Source organism: Dysidea avara, chromosome 13, assembly GCF_963678975.1.
Source record: "Dysidea avara chromosome 13, odDysAvar1.4, whole genome shotgun sequence".
In the NCBI taxonomy this organism is placed as follows: Eukaryota; Metazoa; Porifera; class Demospongiae; order Dictyoceratida; family Dysideidae; genus Dysidea; species Dysidea avara.
Genome location: NC_089284.1, coordinates 6,892,629 through 6,912,484, shown reverse-complemented (window position 1 = coordinate 6,912,484; position 19,856 = coordinate 6,892,629). Strand labels below are relative to the sequence as shown.

The 19,856-nt window shown below is 37.5% G+C and overlaps 1 protein-coding gene across 1 annotated transcript; it reads left to right on the top strand.

Moving 5' to 3' along the window:
• Positions 1–13,521: 13,521 nt before the first annotated feature.
• Positions 13,522–19,850, top strand: LOC136242540 (oxysterol-binding protein 1-like). The gene is made up of 15 exons (XM_066033985.1): positions 13,522–13,667; positions 13,804–13,885; positions 13,943–14,015; positions 14,083–14,164; positions 14,255–14,303; positions 14,365–14,440; positions 14,558–14,642; positions 14,697–14,792; positions 15,094–15,219; positions 17,361–17,460; positions 17,519–17,599; positions 18,464–18,571; positions 19,374–19,435; positions 19,481–19,575; positions 19,662–19,850. The coding sequence occupies exons 1-15, from the start codon at positions 13,611–13,613 to the stop codon at positions 19,774–19,776; spliced, it is 1,287 nt and encodes a 428-aa protein (XP_065890057.1). The 5' UTR covers positions 13,522–13,610; the 3' UTR covers positions 19,777–19,850.
• The last annotated feature ends 6 nt before the right edge of the window (positions 19,851–19,856 follow it).

Sequence of the window (19,856 nt, the reverse complement as noted above, 5' to 3'; positions counted from 1 at the left end):
TCTTAATTTTGTTTTGTCACCAATTACTACAATTATACAAATAGGTTGCTAATATGCTTTTAATGAATTTCTTGAATAGGCTTACATATACACACCTTTTATTCAATGAACCAGAAAATACAGTTAGCTACATTACTCTAAAAATTACACCATTGTTTGTTGTTGTCCATTTGGATTTTAATGCATACACATGCATACATCTTAACAACCAGCTAAAATAAAGGAAGGCTGTTTTCCCCCCTGCAGCAAGTGTCATAATAGTCTGGTGCTTAATAATGTTTCATATTTTGAATTTCAGGCATAAAAGCCTGCTTGTAAAAGAAAACACTTGCATGCTGTATAGGCAGGCAAAGTAACTCCCATAACACATACCCTCATACCCTTGCATTGATGCAATTAACAATGTGAAATTAAAGTTCTAATTAGTATACCTACACTGTAGATCTTCCAATCATAGGCAGATGGAAGGCCCTCCACTTTTACAGGACAATGCTTGATATAGGTACTCTGAGAGAGCAGTCAACCACTCTATTAAAACAGTTTTATTTTGTATCTATTTTTAACAATGCAGTGAAGATAGTTTAAATTGCCACCTCAGATCTTCTAAGTTATGTTTTTTTCTTTTCTTGGGGCAGACCTCAGAATAACATATCTGGTGTATGCTTCAAACTCCTCTGTGCAACCTTTATTGTCAAATTCTTCGACCTGTTTGACTGCCCCTACTTCAGAAGATTTCTGCACAGCATACACAACTATCTGTTGTTTTACAACATTTATAAATCAATCCTCACAGTTATGACCTCACAAGTAATGATGCAAACAATGAAAACATGAAAAGGAAACAGCAAAATTAGACCATGCCAAGTTTGAGACCACACCCATTAATAATCTTGGTTGCACAGTGCACATAAGGAATAGTGACCATGCCTCAGTCACACAGGGGCTGACTTGAGATACTAGGTTTAATGCAGCAGTCATCCTAATAGAACAGTTACACATGCATGTATAGTTGTATGCTGTATGCTATAACAAAAAAAACTGAACAAACTAGTAAATTATTAAAATGAAGTAGTGATAAAAATTAGTGAAACAAGAAATGGATGGTGGTATAGCTCGGTGGGAAAATCCCTAGTAGGGATCATGAAGATTTGCATTTTCACATGTAAAACATTGACAAAAACCAGTCTCATAATACCTTCACAGTGCCTGGCAGCATATCAAGCCCAAAAGTATCTTCAGTGTGACCCAAAATACCTCCAGTAAGTTGTTATGTTTTTTTCATTTAGCAGAGCTTATGATAACATCCAGACACTGGAAAAACTGCATAGATGTCTGACTATAATGCAATTTGTCAGGACATGGAACACAGTGTCCCATCAAAGCACAAGGAGGGAGCCTAAAGGCTGAGGGGGGGGGGGGGGGGGGGCAGACTCCCAGTTAACTATAGTACTCACTATCTTAATTGAAGAGAGTGCAATCTTGTCAATTCTGGATCCACCTCTCCAATAGGCCTAATCTTCCACATGTCCATGCAGTCATTTTAGGCAACTGTCCAGTCAGCAATTCTGGCTTGTCAGGACATTGTTGCAGGACAACAGAAATTCCTTGTCATAAGCTCTGTTTAGCATATTTTTTACTGACTAAATAACTTTCATACAAGCGTAACTCAATTAACAGTTAAGGTTACAGGCTTGATTTTTCACTGGTAAGAAAACACTTCAGCCAGACAGACACTTTTTTGCAAACTGCAGTATGTACAATACACATGATATGGCGTTTGTCCTTTACTGACAGCATGCACAAGGTGTCAATTCATAGTAGCACAGCAATAGCCCTGTGATTTCTATCATGCTGGTTTACTCCCAATATTTATGTACAAATTAAATTTGCATTGAGGTAATGATCCACCTTGTTTAAGTACATCTTCATGAACTTTATTAGCTTACAAAATTTCAAACCTGTACGTTCCATTTTATTTTACAACTGTAGAACTCATGTTGTATATGAGTATAATTATACACTTATGTTTATGTAACAATGAGTAGCTTAAATAATACAAAGGAACTAACAAAATAAACCCATGAGCGCACATACATGGTAACTTTATAGTTATATATACATATTAGCAAGAGTTAATATTTGAGAGGAGAGTGTCCAACACAATACAAAGCCTCTGCAATTGATTTAGTGTGATTCAAAGGGATTCCTCTGTAAAACTCTGTGATTTGTAGTATATTCTATATGTGAAGATTGTTTTAATCATCGCATTTCTTTGTTCTTCCCATGTGCAGTCACCACATTTTTTTTTCTGGCAGTGTGCACTTGTTAACACGTCTGAGAGAATCCCTTTGAATTACACTAAATCATTTGTAGAAGCTCTGTATTGTGTTAGACACTCTCCTCTCCACTATTATTACCTCTTGATATTAGATAGGGCATAGGGTACATAGTATATGGATATGGCCACTTGCCAAAGACAGTGGCGATGAAAATTCATAATTATTATAAGTCTAAATGCAACACAACACAGTGTAAGACTGGCCAATCTATATAATGCAATATACACAGATCTTCAAAAGGTACAAAGATTACATGTCACCTACTATACGGTAAATTGGTACTTATTGGTTTTTCATCCTATTCCATTAGCTGAAATGAGCAACTTTTGAATTTTTTCTGCACTCTTCATGTTTTAGTAACATGTTTCTGACTCCTATATACTCACAAGCTTTAAGCCTTCTCACAGGGACAGCATTCACAGAAGTTGGAAACTAGGCTTACAAAGTTGCAATCTGAGTCATGTGAGCTATAGCCATGCAAGTTATAGTTAATTATCTATGGCTATAAAGATTAACTTTAAGTGGCTAAATTAGGGAGGCCTTGACCTATGACTTAAAGTTTGGCTGCGGTTGCAGATATACCTACAGTGAAAGTCTGAGTGTCACTCCCTTGAAGCAGAATGGCTACTTCGCTTTAGTCGGGGCATGCATTCAGATGCAAAATTTGTTTTGTGATATGTCTGGTGCCATTCTATCATTTGATGTGGTTCACCAGTCACAATTATACTACAAAAAACTGAATAAACAAGTACAAAGAAATGGGGATCATAGAAAAAAAGGAATGAAACAAGGGAGGTTGCCTACACCTGCAGCTATACTGGTGTACATTAATCCCTACCAGTCATGGCTATACTATATAAAACTGAAGTAGAAAATTAATGTTCACTATACAGTATAGCTGCAGGTGTATAGGCAACCTTCATTTTTGTACTTGAACTAACATAGTCAGGTTCACTATGTACTTTTGTTCAAATTTTGTGGGGATTAGCAAACCTATACATTTTTGGAAAGCTTAGAGCATGAGGAATCTGAAAATCAAATGTTTACATTTGCACAGATTTCTGCAAGGTCAGCATTTTAAAATTTTAAAATGGTAGCTAATAAAGTAAAAATTTCTGGTATATCAATTTTAATTTAACATAAAAGTTCACTAGTGAACTCATTGGATTCTCTGGTGACATTTTTCATATTAGAAGAGCATCCATTATGCTGCAATAACTCAGGAATAATTTTTAGCAAAAAATTGAGGAATATTCCAGATTAAATGGATGAGTCCTATGTATAGCTGGTGCAAAGTATAAGTTTGGATTCCACTGAAACAGTTCAAGCCTAAAAACAGCACAAAAGATTGAGTTACTCTAATAGAACAGTCACATATTCCAATAAAGCAGTCAACTTTGAGTCCGTATTTTCTAATGTAGCAGTCACTTTTGTGAAAATCCTAGCTAGTGTGCTTATATTAGGCATAAATTTCAGGAGATTAGGTTTGAAAGAAAAATTGTAATTTGCATAAAACATTCTCCAATAAAGGTAACTTTGAAAATTAGCAATTGGCAACTATGATTTCACCCTGACTAGATCCAAGAGTACTTTTGCACCAGTTGGTGGTATGCATTGACACAGTTAATTATGTCAAATATAACTTTGCTCAAAATTTATGGGCCTACATAATTACTATTAGAAAGCTGAGAGCATGGCGATCAGTGAAAATCAATGCTTACATTTATACAATACCTACATGTTAGTCAATTAGCAGTTTGAAATATCAGTCTATATGGTGCAAATTTAATTTCTCCATATGTCAGCCTCTTATTTGCAACAAACACTATTTCTATGTTCTCACACCCATATATATAGAATCCATTAATAGCCTCTAAAGTGCTACGAAACTTAATTTGGTACGTAGATAGTCATTGCATGAATCAAAGAGAATTATTAACATTGAGATGTAGGGTATAGCTATACGTATAAAGACATCACAGCTTTGTATCTACGTACATATACGTATATAAGCCTAACAATCATCAGCACTGTTACTGTTGTCATTTTCGATGCATTATACAGTGCGATAGTGCTATATATTAGGGATCATGCAGGAGCTTTCCAGTTCAAAGCATCACCCTAAAATCAGTCTCAATTTCCCTTCATAGCAGCTTAGCAGCATTGATTAGGCACAACCAAGCTAAAAAATGTCTTCAGGTTAACCCCAAACTCTTTCTATAACATTTAAATTATTTTCTATTTAACAGAATTTTTATGCTGACTGACTGACTGACAGCCAAGTATAACTTGACATACGGATTTGATTTTGCCAACCGCAGACATACAATACATGCGTCATGGGCTTGCCTTTGTCTTTGTGTTCTAGTTCTCTTTGCTGACAATGCAAGGTGTCAATTCCCACTATATAGCGTGATACGGTTTAACTCTTTTTTTCACAATTTCTTATAGCAATTCCCTACTTTTTGATCAACTTCAAAATTTTCATTTTTCCTTCTACTTGTATGTTTAAATATTCATGTGTACCACACAACTATGCAAGGTAAATTGTTGCAATAACACTAGCATTTTAGCATGGAGCAGTTACTTGTAAGCCTGTCATTAAAAACATGTTGACTAGATATTTTATTACTGTGCCAAATGTCCTTGTTTATTTTTGTCATCTTCTGGATAAGAATCACTCCATCAACAATGGAAATATTTGGATTATTTAAAGATGTGTGATATGCAATCATTCTGTCACTGGAAAGCAAATTTTCATTGGATTAACAGCTAGGTAACAGTGGATCCTATAATTTTCAAAGATTGTGTATCAATTTTAACTTGTCGGTGCATGTCTATCTGGTGCATAAAATTGCTCTTGGTGATCAGAGTAAATTCACTGTTGCCAATTGAAAAGGAAACTTCCCTTTGATGGGAGACCTAATTCCAATTACTGTAATTTTAAAATGAAAATTGTTTCAAAATTCATCTAGTGCTAATTATGCTAAGCATACGTAAACACATTAGCAAAAAAAATGGGCTCAAAAGTTGACTGTTTGTAAGTGACTGCTTTACTATAAAGTATCTAAATTTTTAGCTTTTTTTTAGGTTTGAACTTTTTAGAAGAGGTCAGATTATACTTTGTGTGAATTGTATCGCTCGTATCTCGGAAATGGCTGCAGCAATTTCCTTCAAATTTGGAATGTGGACTCCCCTCACTGGCGGGCAACTCTGCAGCAAATTTGGTTCCAATCGGATAAGGGATCACATAGCTACATAGGTGTGAAAATCGCGTTTTCTTTCTTCCTGTATTATAGTCTACTCACGGTGTGGCGCGCCGGCTTCTTGGGCCGCACGACACTACCGTGTGTCTTGATAAAAAACTTTTACTATTCAGAGTTTGTCTGCATTTTCGAGGCTGCATTCTGTCTAAATACTACCATTGTATTTGAGTGCACATAGGTGTGTACTGTGTAGAACTGCTGTTCAGCAGGAGGGTAGCTGGAAACCGTGGCCCATCAACAAGTGTACACTATTATAAACATCAAAATCGAGATACTCTAGTAACAGATAAACTGCTGAAATCAACCACACATTCAATTTTAGAGGGTCTACCTGGGTGGCATGTATTTAATAGCAACTTTATTAGTCAAGATCTTTAGAACTTACCATAACTGGCATAAGTATCAAGATCAAAATATTCTAATAGATCAGTCACCTCTAATACAACAGTCAAGAAAAGATTGTGATGAATCCATGCTGATATCACTCTCAGATTCCATCTCAGAGGTTCTAATTTTCAAAAATTTCCTGGGGGGAGGGGGAGGGGACCATGCCCCTAGGCTCCCCTAGGTTGGCATGCAAGTGTGTGCTTTGCACACTAAGGTGTGCCTTCCCTGTAGTATCATTTCATTTTGACCCCCTCTTCCAAAAGTCTGTTATTATTTCTGCACCAAAAGTTTAATCTTTATACAGCATGCTTTGTCACTGACCATCAAATTGTTAACATGAATTACCAGACTCAATAGAGGTGGATCTGACATGATTTCTCTGGTTCCACGAACTGTTCAACTTTTTAAATAAGGCAGTCAATACTGTAATATACAGACCAATCATTTAATAAACCAGTCAGGGATTTAGCTAGCTGGGATTTTTTAAAGGTGAATTCCAGACAAATGGGGGCCTGGGAACACAGCCCCCAGTCACTGGCAGATTTTGAATAATTAAAATGGTTCAGATTCACGATTTGATACAAGCTATATTTTCAATAAACGTTTTTTTAAACATCTTGATAATATTAGTTACGGGAATATTGGTTATATGGGTGGTCATGATATATAGGCACCCGTGTTAGTGAAGATCTAGATTCAAATGTGCATTAGTTGAAAATGGACAATTTATTTGAAGAGTTCTGAATATACCCGTTTTAAAAAATATATATATATGTACTCTGTGCATGTGGATCTCTATAATGCCATATTATTGACTGCTCTATTAGAATACTTTATTAGAGTATCTTGATCTTTTATAAAGAGCACATACACCTTTTAACTCCCTTTATACATTTCTAAGAATTCAATGTAGGTTATCTTGTTGGCTATGCCTCATCCTTTAGTGTTGTCAAACTTTGATAGTTTGATGCTTCTGGTGCAAGGCTACAACTTCACATTTTAGTAGGAAGGAGTTTCCAGAGCCCCTGCAGCTTGCTATATTATTGTGTACAATAGTTTACAATATTTGGTTGTGTGATTAACCACCACTTGAGTGTTTAATTAGTAAACTTCAAGCAACACATGTATGTGCTAACAATAGCACAGCACTAACTTTTAAAAAAGGTTATAGTTTAATAATCGCGTTGTACATGCTCAGACCTGAATAGGTTAAAAATGGAGCTACGTTAAATGTGCCAATTCTTCTTTCCAGAAATTTTTATGTTTTAGACAAAAACACCAGTGGAAAATGCTGATAAGTATATTTCTACAGCAACTTTGCAAATTTGACTCCATGTGTACAGCGGAACTTCTCTATAATGGATACTTCTAGACCAAGTCAATTTTAGATGCATTATATAACTGAAGAGGTTTCTCACTTTTGGTTGGCTCCAAGGTGTCCTTTATACTGAGGTTTCACTCTGACTTCTTACACTCTACAGAGTGACTTGTAATGTAGCTGAATTCTCCACAGGATTACTTGTGCAGCTATACAAAATAGGGTGACTTGTTTGTAGCTGAACTCTCTACAAGGTGATGTTTGATGCAATATCTATCAAGTGATTTGTACACAGTGGAACAGTCTACATGGTTACTTGTAATGTAGCTGATTATTCTATAGGATGACTTGTTACTGTGACATAGCCAACTCTCTACAGGGTGACTTATTACATAGCTGAACTCTCTATACTTGTTAGAGTGATGTTGAACTCTCTACAGGGTGACTTGTAACATATTGCTGAATTCTCTACATGGTGACTTGTTGTGTATCTGAATTCTCTCTGCAGGATGACTTGTAACATAGCTGGACTCTCTGCAGAGACAATTTTAGCTGAACACTCAGATTTACTGCATAGTTGTCAATAGATGATTGGTTATGTAACTATCCGGCCATTATTAGGTATTCCAGCCTGATTTTAAATTTTGAACCTTTAGCTATATGCACGATTGATATATAGTGTCAATTTCCAGCCCCTCAGAAGTATATAATTTGGCATTTTTAAGGAAAACATGGCACAATTCATTTAGGAAGCCACCTAGTAACCTGGACTGTCTTGAATTGGTTGCTTCTAGCTGCATGCATGTTTGTTCACATACTGAGTGTGACTTCACAGGTTTTCAGTGATCTTTGTATGCTTTGTGTGTGTTTAACCTAATGTACACCAGTAGTGCATACCAATATTCGTTATCTTAAGTAAGTAAAATGATTAGATGCTATATAACAACTTAATTCTGTGAATGCTATCCCACTAGGGTACCTATATGTTTGAGTTGGGACACAGCCATCAGGATGCAGAATTATTGCTTATCCAAGCAAAATAACAATGCACTTTAAAGTGAATGCCTTCCATCTGATAAAAGTTTCAATTTTCATGCATACACTGTATAAAAGTCTTAGAAGATATCAACACAAATGTAATGTGCATGGTAAAAAGATTTCCAAGATAATCAACATATGGACAAACCTCATATCATGTTTTCATCTTCATAGGAACTCAAATTACGGAGCAATCACAAAACGTGCATTGTTATTTTGTACCAGGGTTTTGTTGGGTAATTTCAGTACAGAGAATTCAGTCTTAACATAAAAAAATCTTCCTGGAACACCTACCATTATTTCAACCTCCTTCAAACCACAAAAGGTTTGCACTACTATGGTTACTCCACGTAAACCAATTTTCAAGTTATTCCTTCCCTTGTAGGAGCAGATGCCTCAACCTGAGATACAGATGCATGAAAATGGGTTCTTTATGTACTTGTCTGTTGCATGCCCACACTGGCTGTACTACACACTATTGTGTAGAGCTGTGCCGGAAACAGGACAGCCGGAATACCATAACCGGTTGTACTATCATCTGTATTGATATAACAAGTACAAGGAATTTTAAGGGATAGAAAAAAAGTATTGAAACAAGGGAGGTCGCCTACACCTGCAGATATACTAGTGGACATTTAATCCCTACTTTAGTGTCTATAGTATATATATCTGGGGCAACACTTTAATGCCAAACAGATTTGGACACAACTTAAGATACAGGCAAATTCTCACCAGAGTTGATATTATTCCTAATGGAACTCCTTACCCTCTGTAATTATATATAAATGTACAATCACAATGATTAACAGACAATCTATATGTACACTATATTCACTCCCCAATTGAGGTCTGTGCATTACCAGCCCCAGAGAGGAACCATTGTTTATAATGAACATGATGTTTACATAATATAGACATTAACTAAAAGTGTGGTGTGTCCTTGGGTACACACGACCACAACATGGAAGACCATAAGGTGGGTGTGGCAAGGATAGCCACTTAAATAACAGCAATAAAAAAACCTTATATGTCCCTATTAATCACTCACACTATAGAAATATCCTTTTAGAGGCAGTAATAGATAAGCCAGGAGCTTCATTAAGTAGCTTCCTGCACTGAGATCATGACATTACTATGACCTGTTGAATATGTTAAAGCATTGCACAGTGAGAATAGAGATGATTGAATAATGGCCAAGAACACTTACAGCTCAATGGTATCATAGCAACAGGAAATTCTGGCCAATTTAATTTTTTAAATAATTGTCCTTTGTCTGCTTTCGGTCTCTTGCAGATTCCAAGTGTTGGATAGAGTTCTTGTCAGCTCTAACATTTATTTCTCCAGAACTATTAAAGAATAGAACACCTTTCCACTAAATATTATTGAAACCTCTGACTTCACTTTTACAGCACTTGTAAAGATAATTGGTTTGCGCATTGTAACTTTTTTTTCCTGAATATACCAGCAGGGCTGACTGCTCAGTATAAAACAGAACTGCTGCATTAGTATATTCACTGTAAATCACAATGTCAGGACAGTAAGGTGTTATGATAAGTGATGGAGGGATAGTTGCATGTAGGAGACATGCTAGCAACACAAACATGAATGGTAGTTGTCAAAAGATATAGAGAGATTGGAAGCTATATACAAATACAAAACTTTATCATGTCTATGTAATATACTGATAAAACACAACCTTCATTGTGATAAAGCAACAGAGCAAACCATGAGTACAACCACAGAGAGAGCACTTCACATCACACTGAATATGCTTGATTTATTGCTTGGGGACAGCAGCTCACAGAATAAATGAAAAGTGTCCCAACAAAAGTGTGTTCCAAAGTCTATACAACAAGTTTCCAAAGACAAAGAGTCTTACACTGAACAGAACGGCAGAGTGTCCAAATGATCATTACGTTGAATGTTCATCACAGTTTTTTTAATAGCAGATAAAGAGAATGAGCCATTGGAAAAGACAATAACTGTGAACAATCGTTGGACAAAAGCTGATAAATCATTATCATAATCAGGAGCTTGAGTCTAATAAGCAGCTGCAGTGGGCCTAATAAATTAGGCTGCATGCATGTAGTAGAGTAGAACCTCCTTTTCAAGTGTCTAGATACTCTTTACACAGTCATGGGCAGCAAAAGGAATTGCAATGACTGGTTTTCACTCCATACTGCCAGGGCCTGGCTATATATACACAACAATACCGAGTTAGTTATATAGAGATGATGCATTCAAATCTTCTGGCAGGGGCATGCAGGCATGATCCTTGGTACAGTTAGACCTCTCTGAAACCCATTGTTCATGTTGTTTACTAGGCGAATCCAGGGCTTGGTTCTCATCAGTGTCCAGCCTACCCTGGTCCCAGAATCATTGCACCAGCTTTCACCATGTTTAACCACCCCATCCTCATGCAGCGGTCCTTTTTTAAATACATAAATGTTAAGCAAACAATATTAATACTAGAAGCGGAGGGAAAAAGAAGAGTGTGGTGGGGATAGTTGAGCTTGAATTGACACATCAATGCATTGTTAGAATGAGGAAAAGATGGCATCCAATTCAATTCTGCTTGCTGCTGAAGGTAGCAGTGTTGAACAGGAAAACAAAAAAATAGAGTCAGAGAGATAAGTTAGAACATGGTCTCCAATGAGATAGTTGATTGTATCAACCGGTGCTAGTGATGGGCTCTTGGTGAATGAGGTTTAGTAAGTGAAGGTGTTATTGAAGGTAGACTTCTGGTTCCACTGCAGGGGCGGACACAGGATTTTGCTGCCAGTGTACAAAGCACATTCTGCGAAATGTGAAGCATGAGCTTTCTAGTAGGATGGGGGGATCTGGGGGCATGCATCCCCCTCCCCCCTCCCCAAAAGGAAATTTTGACATTCTGAGATTGAATTTGATGACAATTTTGATTGGTAGCAATTTACTAGACACACTTATTACATTATATAATCATAAACTGCATCAAAATGCTTGAATTACGTCTAAGGTATGTTCAATGCTGGGTGCAACACCATAAAAAATTCTGCACTCCCCCCACCCCCTCCCCTCCAAATCCACCCCTGCCAGAGGCTCTAAGTATTAAGGATCCTGAGGAATCTTTTCCATGACAAGTGAAGAAAACCTGTTTTGTAACAGCAAAACAAACATTACAGTCAGATAGAGAATCACTACTGTCACAATCATTATCTTTCAACTTGGAATGAGAGGCTGCTTCTTAAACTACCAGTCCACTACAAACATCGTGCACATCCTGGCCATCACTAATACAAATCAAATTCATCATCATGCGCCTATCAATATTATCCTCCACCACTTCCTCCAGGCAAAGATGGGAATTTGACTTTTTCGAAAATATAATTCCATCACATAGTGAGTGGATCAAATCCCCACCCAGTGATATTGGGGTAAGTAGCAGGAGGTGCATAGGTAAAGTCCTAAAATTTTTGAACAACCGTCAAATGCCTCACTATTCCACGCCCGGGAGGGGGGTATTATTGATAGGTGCATTATGATCATCAAAGGAATTGTGACCAGACCTGTCCTCTCCCCAGCAGTCCCAGTTTTACCCGCTGACCCGTCCCGTCCATTCTACGAAAATTTTCATGGATTGCCCGAGGGATTGCTTATCTGCAAAAACTAAGGTATTATTATATTTGTTATTGTGCAGAAATCAAAAAGATTGTTGTGCACAGGTGTGATCATAATGCATGTTCAAAACTCATCTAAGGTAGGGAAGTGAATTACAAAGGGGGGGAGTGTGTTCTAGAGTCCGATTGTAGAAGAGAAAAAGGAAAATTTATAAGAGTCAATCATAGTGTCAAGCTGTTTATAATATCCTTCCCTTGATGGACGATGATTAGGTATTAGATCATTTGTAGGTATACTTAGATTGCCATTAATTATCTTATACATTGTAGTTATCTTAGACTTGTTTCTTCTTTTTTCGAGGGTAGGTAAATTTAATGATAACATCATTCTTGTTACACTATTAAATCTAGAAAAATTATTGTAGCAAAATCTGGTTGCTCTCCTTTGGATGGATTCAAGTTGGTTTATGTTGGTGTGGGTGTGGGGGGCCCAGACAGAGGATGCATATTCAACAATGGGGCGGACCATCATCTTGTAACAATTGTTCTTAACAGAAACAGGGCATTGGTGAAGATTACGACGCAAAAACCCATTAACCTGGTTTGCTTTGCTAGTGACTCTTTGAATGTGTTCATTCCATGATAGTTTCTGGTCAATGGTGACCCCAAGATATTTTGTGTGAGGAACCTCAGAGATGATAGAATTCTCCAGATGATAGCTTAGTAACACTGTGCTGCCGGTAATTCCGGACACTTAGATCGTTCTCAACAATGGTGGAATCCCTGGGCCTATAATTTGGTGTGCTAATGCAGTGTCCTATGGCCTATCTACAAACCAAAATTGAAGCGAATCCGTTATTCCACCTTGAAGTTTGACACGTATTCGTAGCGCAATCACGGGTAGTTTTGTTCAAAATTTTTGCAGGCAGCCCAAGCTCATATTTTCAAATATTTATATGAAGGTACTCTCGGCTAATTGCTTACTAAAAATCATAAGAATCCATGCAGCACAGGCGGAGTGGCAGTCGATTTTTCAGCAGCTGCTCGGTTGAAATACAAAGAAAATATTCGCGAATTAGACTAGACTACATGAATTTTTAAAACTGATACGCACTGCTGCTTTCTCCAAAGGGTATAACTTTCTACTTGATTTATAAGCTGCAGATGGGTGGTGCTTTAGTCTCCATACTTCAAAGAGAATTGGTATAACCTGTGGAAGGCGCTACTTGCTTGTTATTCAAAGTGCTCGGAATTAGCCGCATGTTGCATTGTTAAATTTCGGCTCATAACTCCTCAGCAGTCGAAACGAAATTTGTACTGCACATGCACCATGAGATAGGCTTTAAAACGATTCCTAGAATTTGTCTTAACTCGTTGTGAGTGCAGTGTTAGAGCGATTTTACTAACGAGTGTCGGGAACTCGGTCCGGAATGACCCTCATTTACTTTAATAATCAAAAGCAGGTTCCTGCTGGGTAAAATAGACTAAATATAATAAAGCAAAAGCAACAAACAACTCGCCAAAATTTATCAATTTCTCCTTTTCTTCAAAAACAAAAAAACTCACAAAACATGCTTAACTTACATGGTCACGAGATGAGAAAATCGATAGTTTACGGAGAACATTGCGGAAAGCTTAATGGGGTGTGTGTTAAAGTGAGGTTAAAATGTCAACTACTGTAAACGGCCTCACCAGCCCTAGTAGCGTAGAAGATGATTCAGAGGTAAGAGTTATTGTGTCTTGCATCACAATTTACCCCCATATTTTGCTCGGCGCTCGAGGCCCAGTCGTTCTTATGTTGTTTATAGCGTTTTCCGCTGTCTCGTTTCTTTGTTAGTATTTTCCCTTCTTGTATGTAGTTTTTCGATGCAAGTGAACAGGCCAGTAAAGAAAATGGTATTCCATCAGGGAAATCGCCACCATTTCTACTACCACAATTAGGTGAGTTGGCATTATTGTTTTCAATACGATGTACCTTTTATGTAACACGTTTTACAGCACCGTCTAACCCAAAGGCTTACAGAAAGCAATTGTCTAATCCACGACCAAGGAGTACATTTGGTTTATGGAGGTACTAATGTATAGTCACAACATAGAGTATATAACCCTGTACGTGTACATTGTGACTTATCTTTTAGTATCTTAAAAAATTGGATTGGACGAGACCTATCCCGAATAACAATGCCAGTGACATTCAATGAACCTCTATCGTTTACTCAGGTTTGTTTCTAATGTAGGTCTCTAGTTACATCAAAGATTACTTTGCCCTAAAGTTGTTGGATTTCAATGTTATCACCATGTTTTTTGTAGAGACTGGTTGAGGATATAGAGTACACTGAATTACTTCATAAGGCTGCTGGTAAGTTGTCAAGTGCTTACTTAATAGCAACGGTATGAAGACAAGTTTTATGTGCCATTAGAGAGTTCAGATATCTCGGAGACACTCTCATATCTAGCAGCATTCTCAGCAAGCCAATATGTGACAACGCTCAGTAGGTGAGATTATATAGAGTTATAGACACAACACCACACGAATATGTTTATGATACACACTTTTAAATGAACACTTTTCACTTCATGTTTTTTTATTAAAAGTATTTCTCTTGTGTCCAGGCACAGCAAACCATTTAATCCATTATTGGGAGAGACTTTTGAATATGTCCGACCAGATCTAGGATACTATTGTGTCACAGAACAGGTAAATACATGTATTGAACTAGAGACTGCTGAATGAAACATGTTGTGTTTATAGGTGAGTCATCATCCACCTGTGACAGCATTACATTGTGAAGCTGAAAAGTGGACTTTCTGGGAGGAATACAAACTAGACATGAAATTTAGAGGACAGGTAAAATTTTGTCATTGCTTTCATGTGTCTGTCTCTGTGTGCGCACATGCGTGAGTATGTGCTGCTGTGTACATGGGGGCATTTGGGTGTTTAGGTGATTACAAGCTCTGCATACTAGTTTATATTGTCACATCAGGTTGTGATTGTAAACCTCCTTAACAGGAGAGTTGTGCTGTTTGTTGTACAGTGTATTCTTCTATAACAAGTCAAGTAGCTTAGCTAAAATTCTTTCTTTTTGTTCCAATAATATTTGGTCAAAGAGTTGTATTGCGTAGATAAGATATAATTCTTGTTGGTGTAGTGGCTGCGTGTGATGCCAGCTGGATTGATGCATTTCAAGGTCAAGGGAACGCAACACCATTACTCTTGGAATAAGCCACACACAATCATACACAATCTAATATTTGGATCACTATGGGCAGATCATGTAAGTTTGTTGTCTGTACAATGGAATATCCTAGTTGTACATGTCTTGTCTTTTGTCCATTTAATTGTGTGCACAACACGCACACACACACACACACACACACACTCACACACATGCGTATACCACAGACTAGTACACACACTACTTGTCTGGAGACCATCACCTCTCTTGGGATTATTATCTCTGCCCCGACTGTACAACTCATCCTGCCAGGGGACACTGAATAGCCTATTTTACAAGCTATTGAAATTGGTGAGAGGACTCCCAGAAGTCATAGACAAGGGCCTGTCATAGTGTATATATGTATAATGTAAAACCTGAACACAAGGAAGGGAGTCCCCTGACCCTGCCTGGTCTCCACCGCATGGCAGAATCAGGGGTGCTGCCATTAGCCACATCACCTACTGGTAATGTTGCCTCATTCATGTAATTTTGTGTAATATCAGTGCACACATCACAGTGTGCCCCCTCATTAACCACTAATCACATTTAAGCATGACAATTGTTACATCACTTGAGACCTTAGTGGGCTAGAGATGTTCACATCATTTACATACAGGTGTGTGTCTGTACTGCCAGCCTCCTTATGGCATGCCCATGTATGGTATCATGTAAAATAAAGTTCTATAGAAATGTGTTGAAAATTACAACTAAACTGGACTTATTGTGAGGATAACGCTGCTACAGGATTAACTTAAGAAACTCGTTCATCAAACTAAGGTCAGGGGAGGATGTACATGCTTTGTAGTACTCAGATATCATTCTAAGTATAAGTTACTTTTCTCACAAGTTGACATAAGTGATTGTCATCTTTTGTCAAAGGTATTTTGGCAATGTAGACAATGGATAATGGTGTCAGCAATTACTTTGAATGTGGTGCCAATCATTGACGCTGCTGCATTTCTATTATCTGCCAGTAGTCCTGTTTCGTTGTGTAACAATTCACTAGCGGTTTAAATGAGTAGTTTGTTAAAACTTGGTGCTATCCAAAATTTGATAGAGATATACAAATAATAGCTCTGAAAGTGCATACCTGTAGTAATGTCTACATTTTTATTTTACGTGATACCATGAATGGGTGTGTCCTGATACTGTCCCATAATGTGTGACATAATCGGCAGTGCACAGTACCCATACTTTGTACCAATGAAAACAAGTTTGGAGTCACTTGTACTATTTATCACAGTATCCTGCAAAGTTATTTTGTTATTTCATCATGGTATGATTTCTTACCATGTATTATTACCTTTTGACCAATCTGTACTCGTGAATGAATATGTTTATGTTGAAGCCAGCAGCTTCAAGCAGTCTGTCTGTAGCTCAATTTTATAGTATGTACATTTGTATAGCTGGAAAGTGTACAAAAGAAAAGTAAGTGAGAGGTAACATATTTTGGCCTACTGGAGGTGTCCAAACAGTCTCAGACTTTATTCTTCAAATATTCCAGGCATCTAGTCCCAGTAGTATCCAGCACTACTGGATTATAGTCATAGACATACTGTATATCTCTTAAGTACAGACCATGTGCACATGCAAATCACACACTGTGCACATGCAAATCACACACTATGCACAACACCACTTATAGTAGTTAGATGTGCTTTTAGTAGTGATCTAGTCTATAGTGATCTAGTGTAATAGTAATGCTCAAATGTACCCACTACATTTGGGATACCAAGTACATCATTAGAAAGTGTCTCGTGTTATTTCACTTTCTCATTAGAAAGTGTCTCGTGTTATTTCACTTTCTATTGTGAGCAACAAAGAAGGCTCCTACATGCCCCATAAGTGTAGTGTCTATTGATGTGATCAAGTTGTTGATCAGTCACACATTTTTATTAAACATGGTTGCCATTGTTATTACAACTGGACATGAATATCATGGAGATGTGACCTTTTGGTCATGTAGCAAGGGGTCACATGATAAAACCCACAATAACTCTTTTAACATTGTGCTTTACTATATGTTTTATGTACACACGTCATGTACTTACATATGTATATACGTAACCTTGTGTACAGTATAAACTGGTTGTTTGACAGAGATACTGTGTAGCACATAAAAATTGTGCTAGTATACATTCACTTACATGCTCCTACGTAGACAATGTTTACAAGTGTAATGGTCTTGTCCAACACAGGAAGGTGAAGTGGTAATTCGAAATCACCAAACTGGCGATAGAGCTTCAGTTGTTTTCTCATCATACAGTAAAGCAGGACCCAAGTATAGACACATTGCTGGTATGCTGCATGTGTTGTCAGCCACATATGTTAAAATGTTTCTTCCTTTGTCCTGTAGGTGAAGTGTTTGATTCATCAGGAAAAGCCAAGTACCACATATCTGGTACCTGGGATGAAAAAATAGAAAGAACAGTAGTAGGTGAGTTTGATAGACTAAAATATTGCTAATGTGGCTTCTTGGTATACCCGATCTGATGTTTAGACAGTTTCCACAGTTACTTGGTTGTGTAGAAATTCTGCTGCTTGTAGAATCTGTAGATTATATTCTATGCAGAGACTTTTTCTGTCATTTATATGTAAAATTAAACACCCCAAGGAAAAGGTTTTACTTCACCAGACCATGTATCATGGACCAATCAAACATTTAGTGTGAAAAGAAGTCCCATATGCACATGAACATGCACGCACGCTCGCTATATGTGCACTGCACACTTATATACACATACAATCAAATCCTATGGCAACCGTGCGAAACAACTATACCGCCCAGTGAACCAGCACTGGGATGCCTGTGCACTGCTCAGGCGCTTGAGCCTTGTGCAGGCAGGGCTAGTAACCCGCAGGAGGACTGTCCAGGTCTCACGGAGAGAGGTTGTAGAATCTGAAGTTCCACAACAACACCAACATCGCTAAGTGAGATAAGGGCAGTTGAGCATTTGCTTCCCCAGTAAACACCAGGTACGTACCCATTGATGTTACAGCTGGGTGAGCTACTTCCCTAGATGACACCAAGCCACTAATATACAGCTGGGTATGTGAGTAAAGTTTCTTGCTCAAGGAAACAGCAACACCAAATTGGCTTAACCAGGCACTGAACCTGGAACCTTTCGATTACCAGGCCAATGCACACACACACACACACACACACACACACACACACACACACACACACACACACACACACACACACACACACACACACACACACACACACACACACACACACACACACACACACACAATACACACACCACACAAATTACATATGACATTTTCTATTCAGGTGAAACTACACCTCATCTTATATGGCAAGCCAACCCACCAATTTCTAATGCTGAAAATCAATATGGTTTCACCTTCTTCTCCTTAACGCTTAATCAACCTGATGAAGGTAAGGAGTCAGTGTTAAGAGTTCGTAATAGTGTTGCATTAATAATTTGATCGTTTATTAAAAAAACTATATTGGTTATACTTTTTGAATATCACTGCCAGATTGGCACCATAACAGAAAATGCAGTAGATACAGATATGTGTATTTATTTAGAAATACATGCTTATGTGCACAAATTGGTACATTTGATTATTGTATTCAATGTTGTTATTACTGCTGAAATGTATTCATCTACCATATATTAAAGTTTCGTGCAAATTTCAGCAAACCACGAAACTTTTACTGTGAATGTAATCAACGCTTGTGGATTTAAAATCAGAAAACCACCAAAGTCCAGTGAATTATGGCAGCTTACCGCATCCTTGAAACTTTTCCACCTTGAGTATTGTTGTAGCACTACAGCCAAACTAAACTGGTCCTTTAGAATCACATAAATTACTTAAGCCCCCTGCCCACCATTCATGTCGGGTCAACTATTTGGCACTAGAGTGATTATAGATTTATGTTAATGTAATAATTATTCATAGTTAATTTTTGTTTATTGCATCTAATTTATGTATGTAATTGATTGGGTGTACAGGCTTCTAAGCCTCAACCCAAATCACATCATAATCATAATCATAATTTCTTGCTGACAGATAGGCATGCCATACTATATCAGATCAGCTACATTTATCAGCTTGAAACTATTGTCCTGTATCAGTTATCAGAATATTGGCAAGATATTATATCAGTGCAACACTAGCTCATAATGAGTGTTGGTGCTATTTTGTGTATGTTTTTCAATTGTTTTGTTTCTCAGACACCAAGTGTCCGACAGATTCACGACTCAGACCAGACCAGAGATTTTTGGAAGAAGCACAAGTAAGTGTTATGTATACAATGTCTGTAGTGATGCTAAACCAATAGGTTGACAATGCTGCAGCTGAAAAGTACAGACTGGAAGAGAAGCAGAGAGCTGCACGCAAGTTGCGGCAGCAAAAAAAGAAAGAATGGACACCAAGGTACACAATGTGTGTATGTAAGTCAAAAGACTTGTTACATAGGGATTAATAGTTGACGTTGCTATGATTGTTTAATTTTTATGCAGGTGGTTTGAGTTCATTGAAGATCCAGACACAAAGACTTCTTACCATGCGTTCACTGAGAAATACTGGGATGCTAAGCTTAAAAGAGACTATAGCTGCTGCCCGGACATATTTTAACTATTGTAAATACCAATTTATCGTTAATTTATTATTTTTATTTGTTACATATTAAAAATTTATGCGCATGCGTATATAGG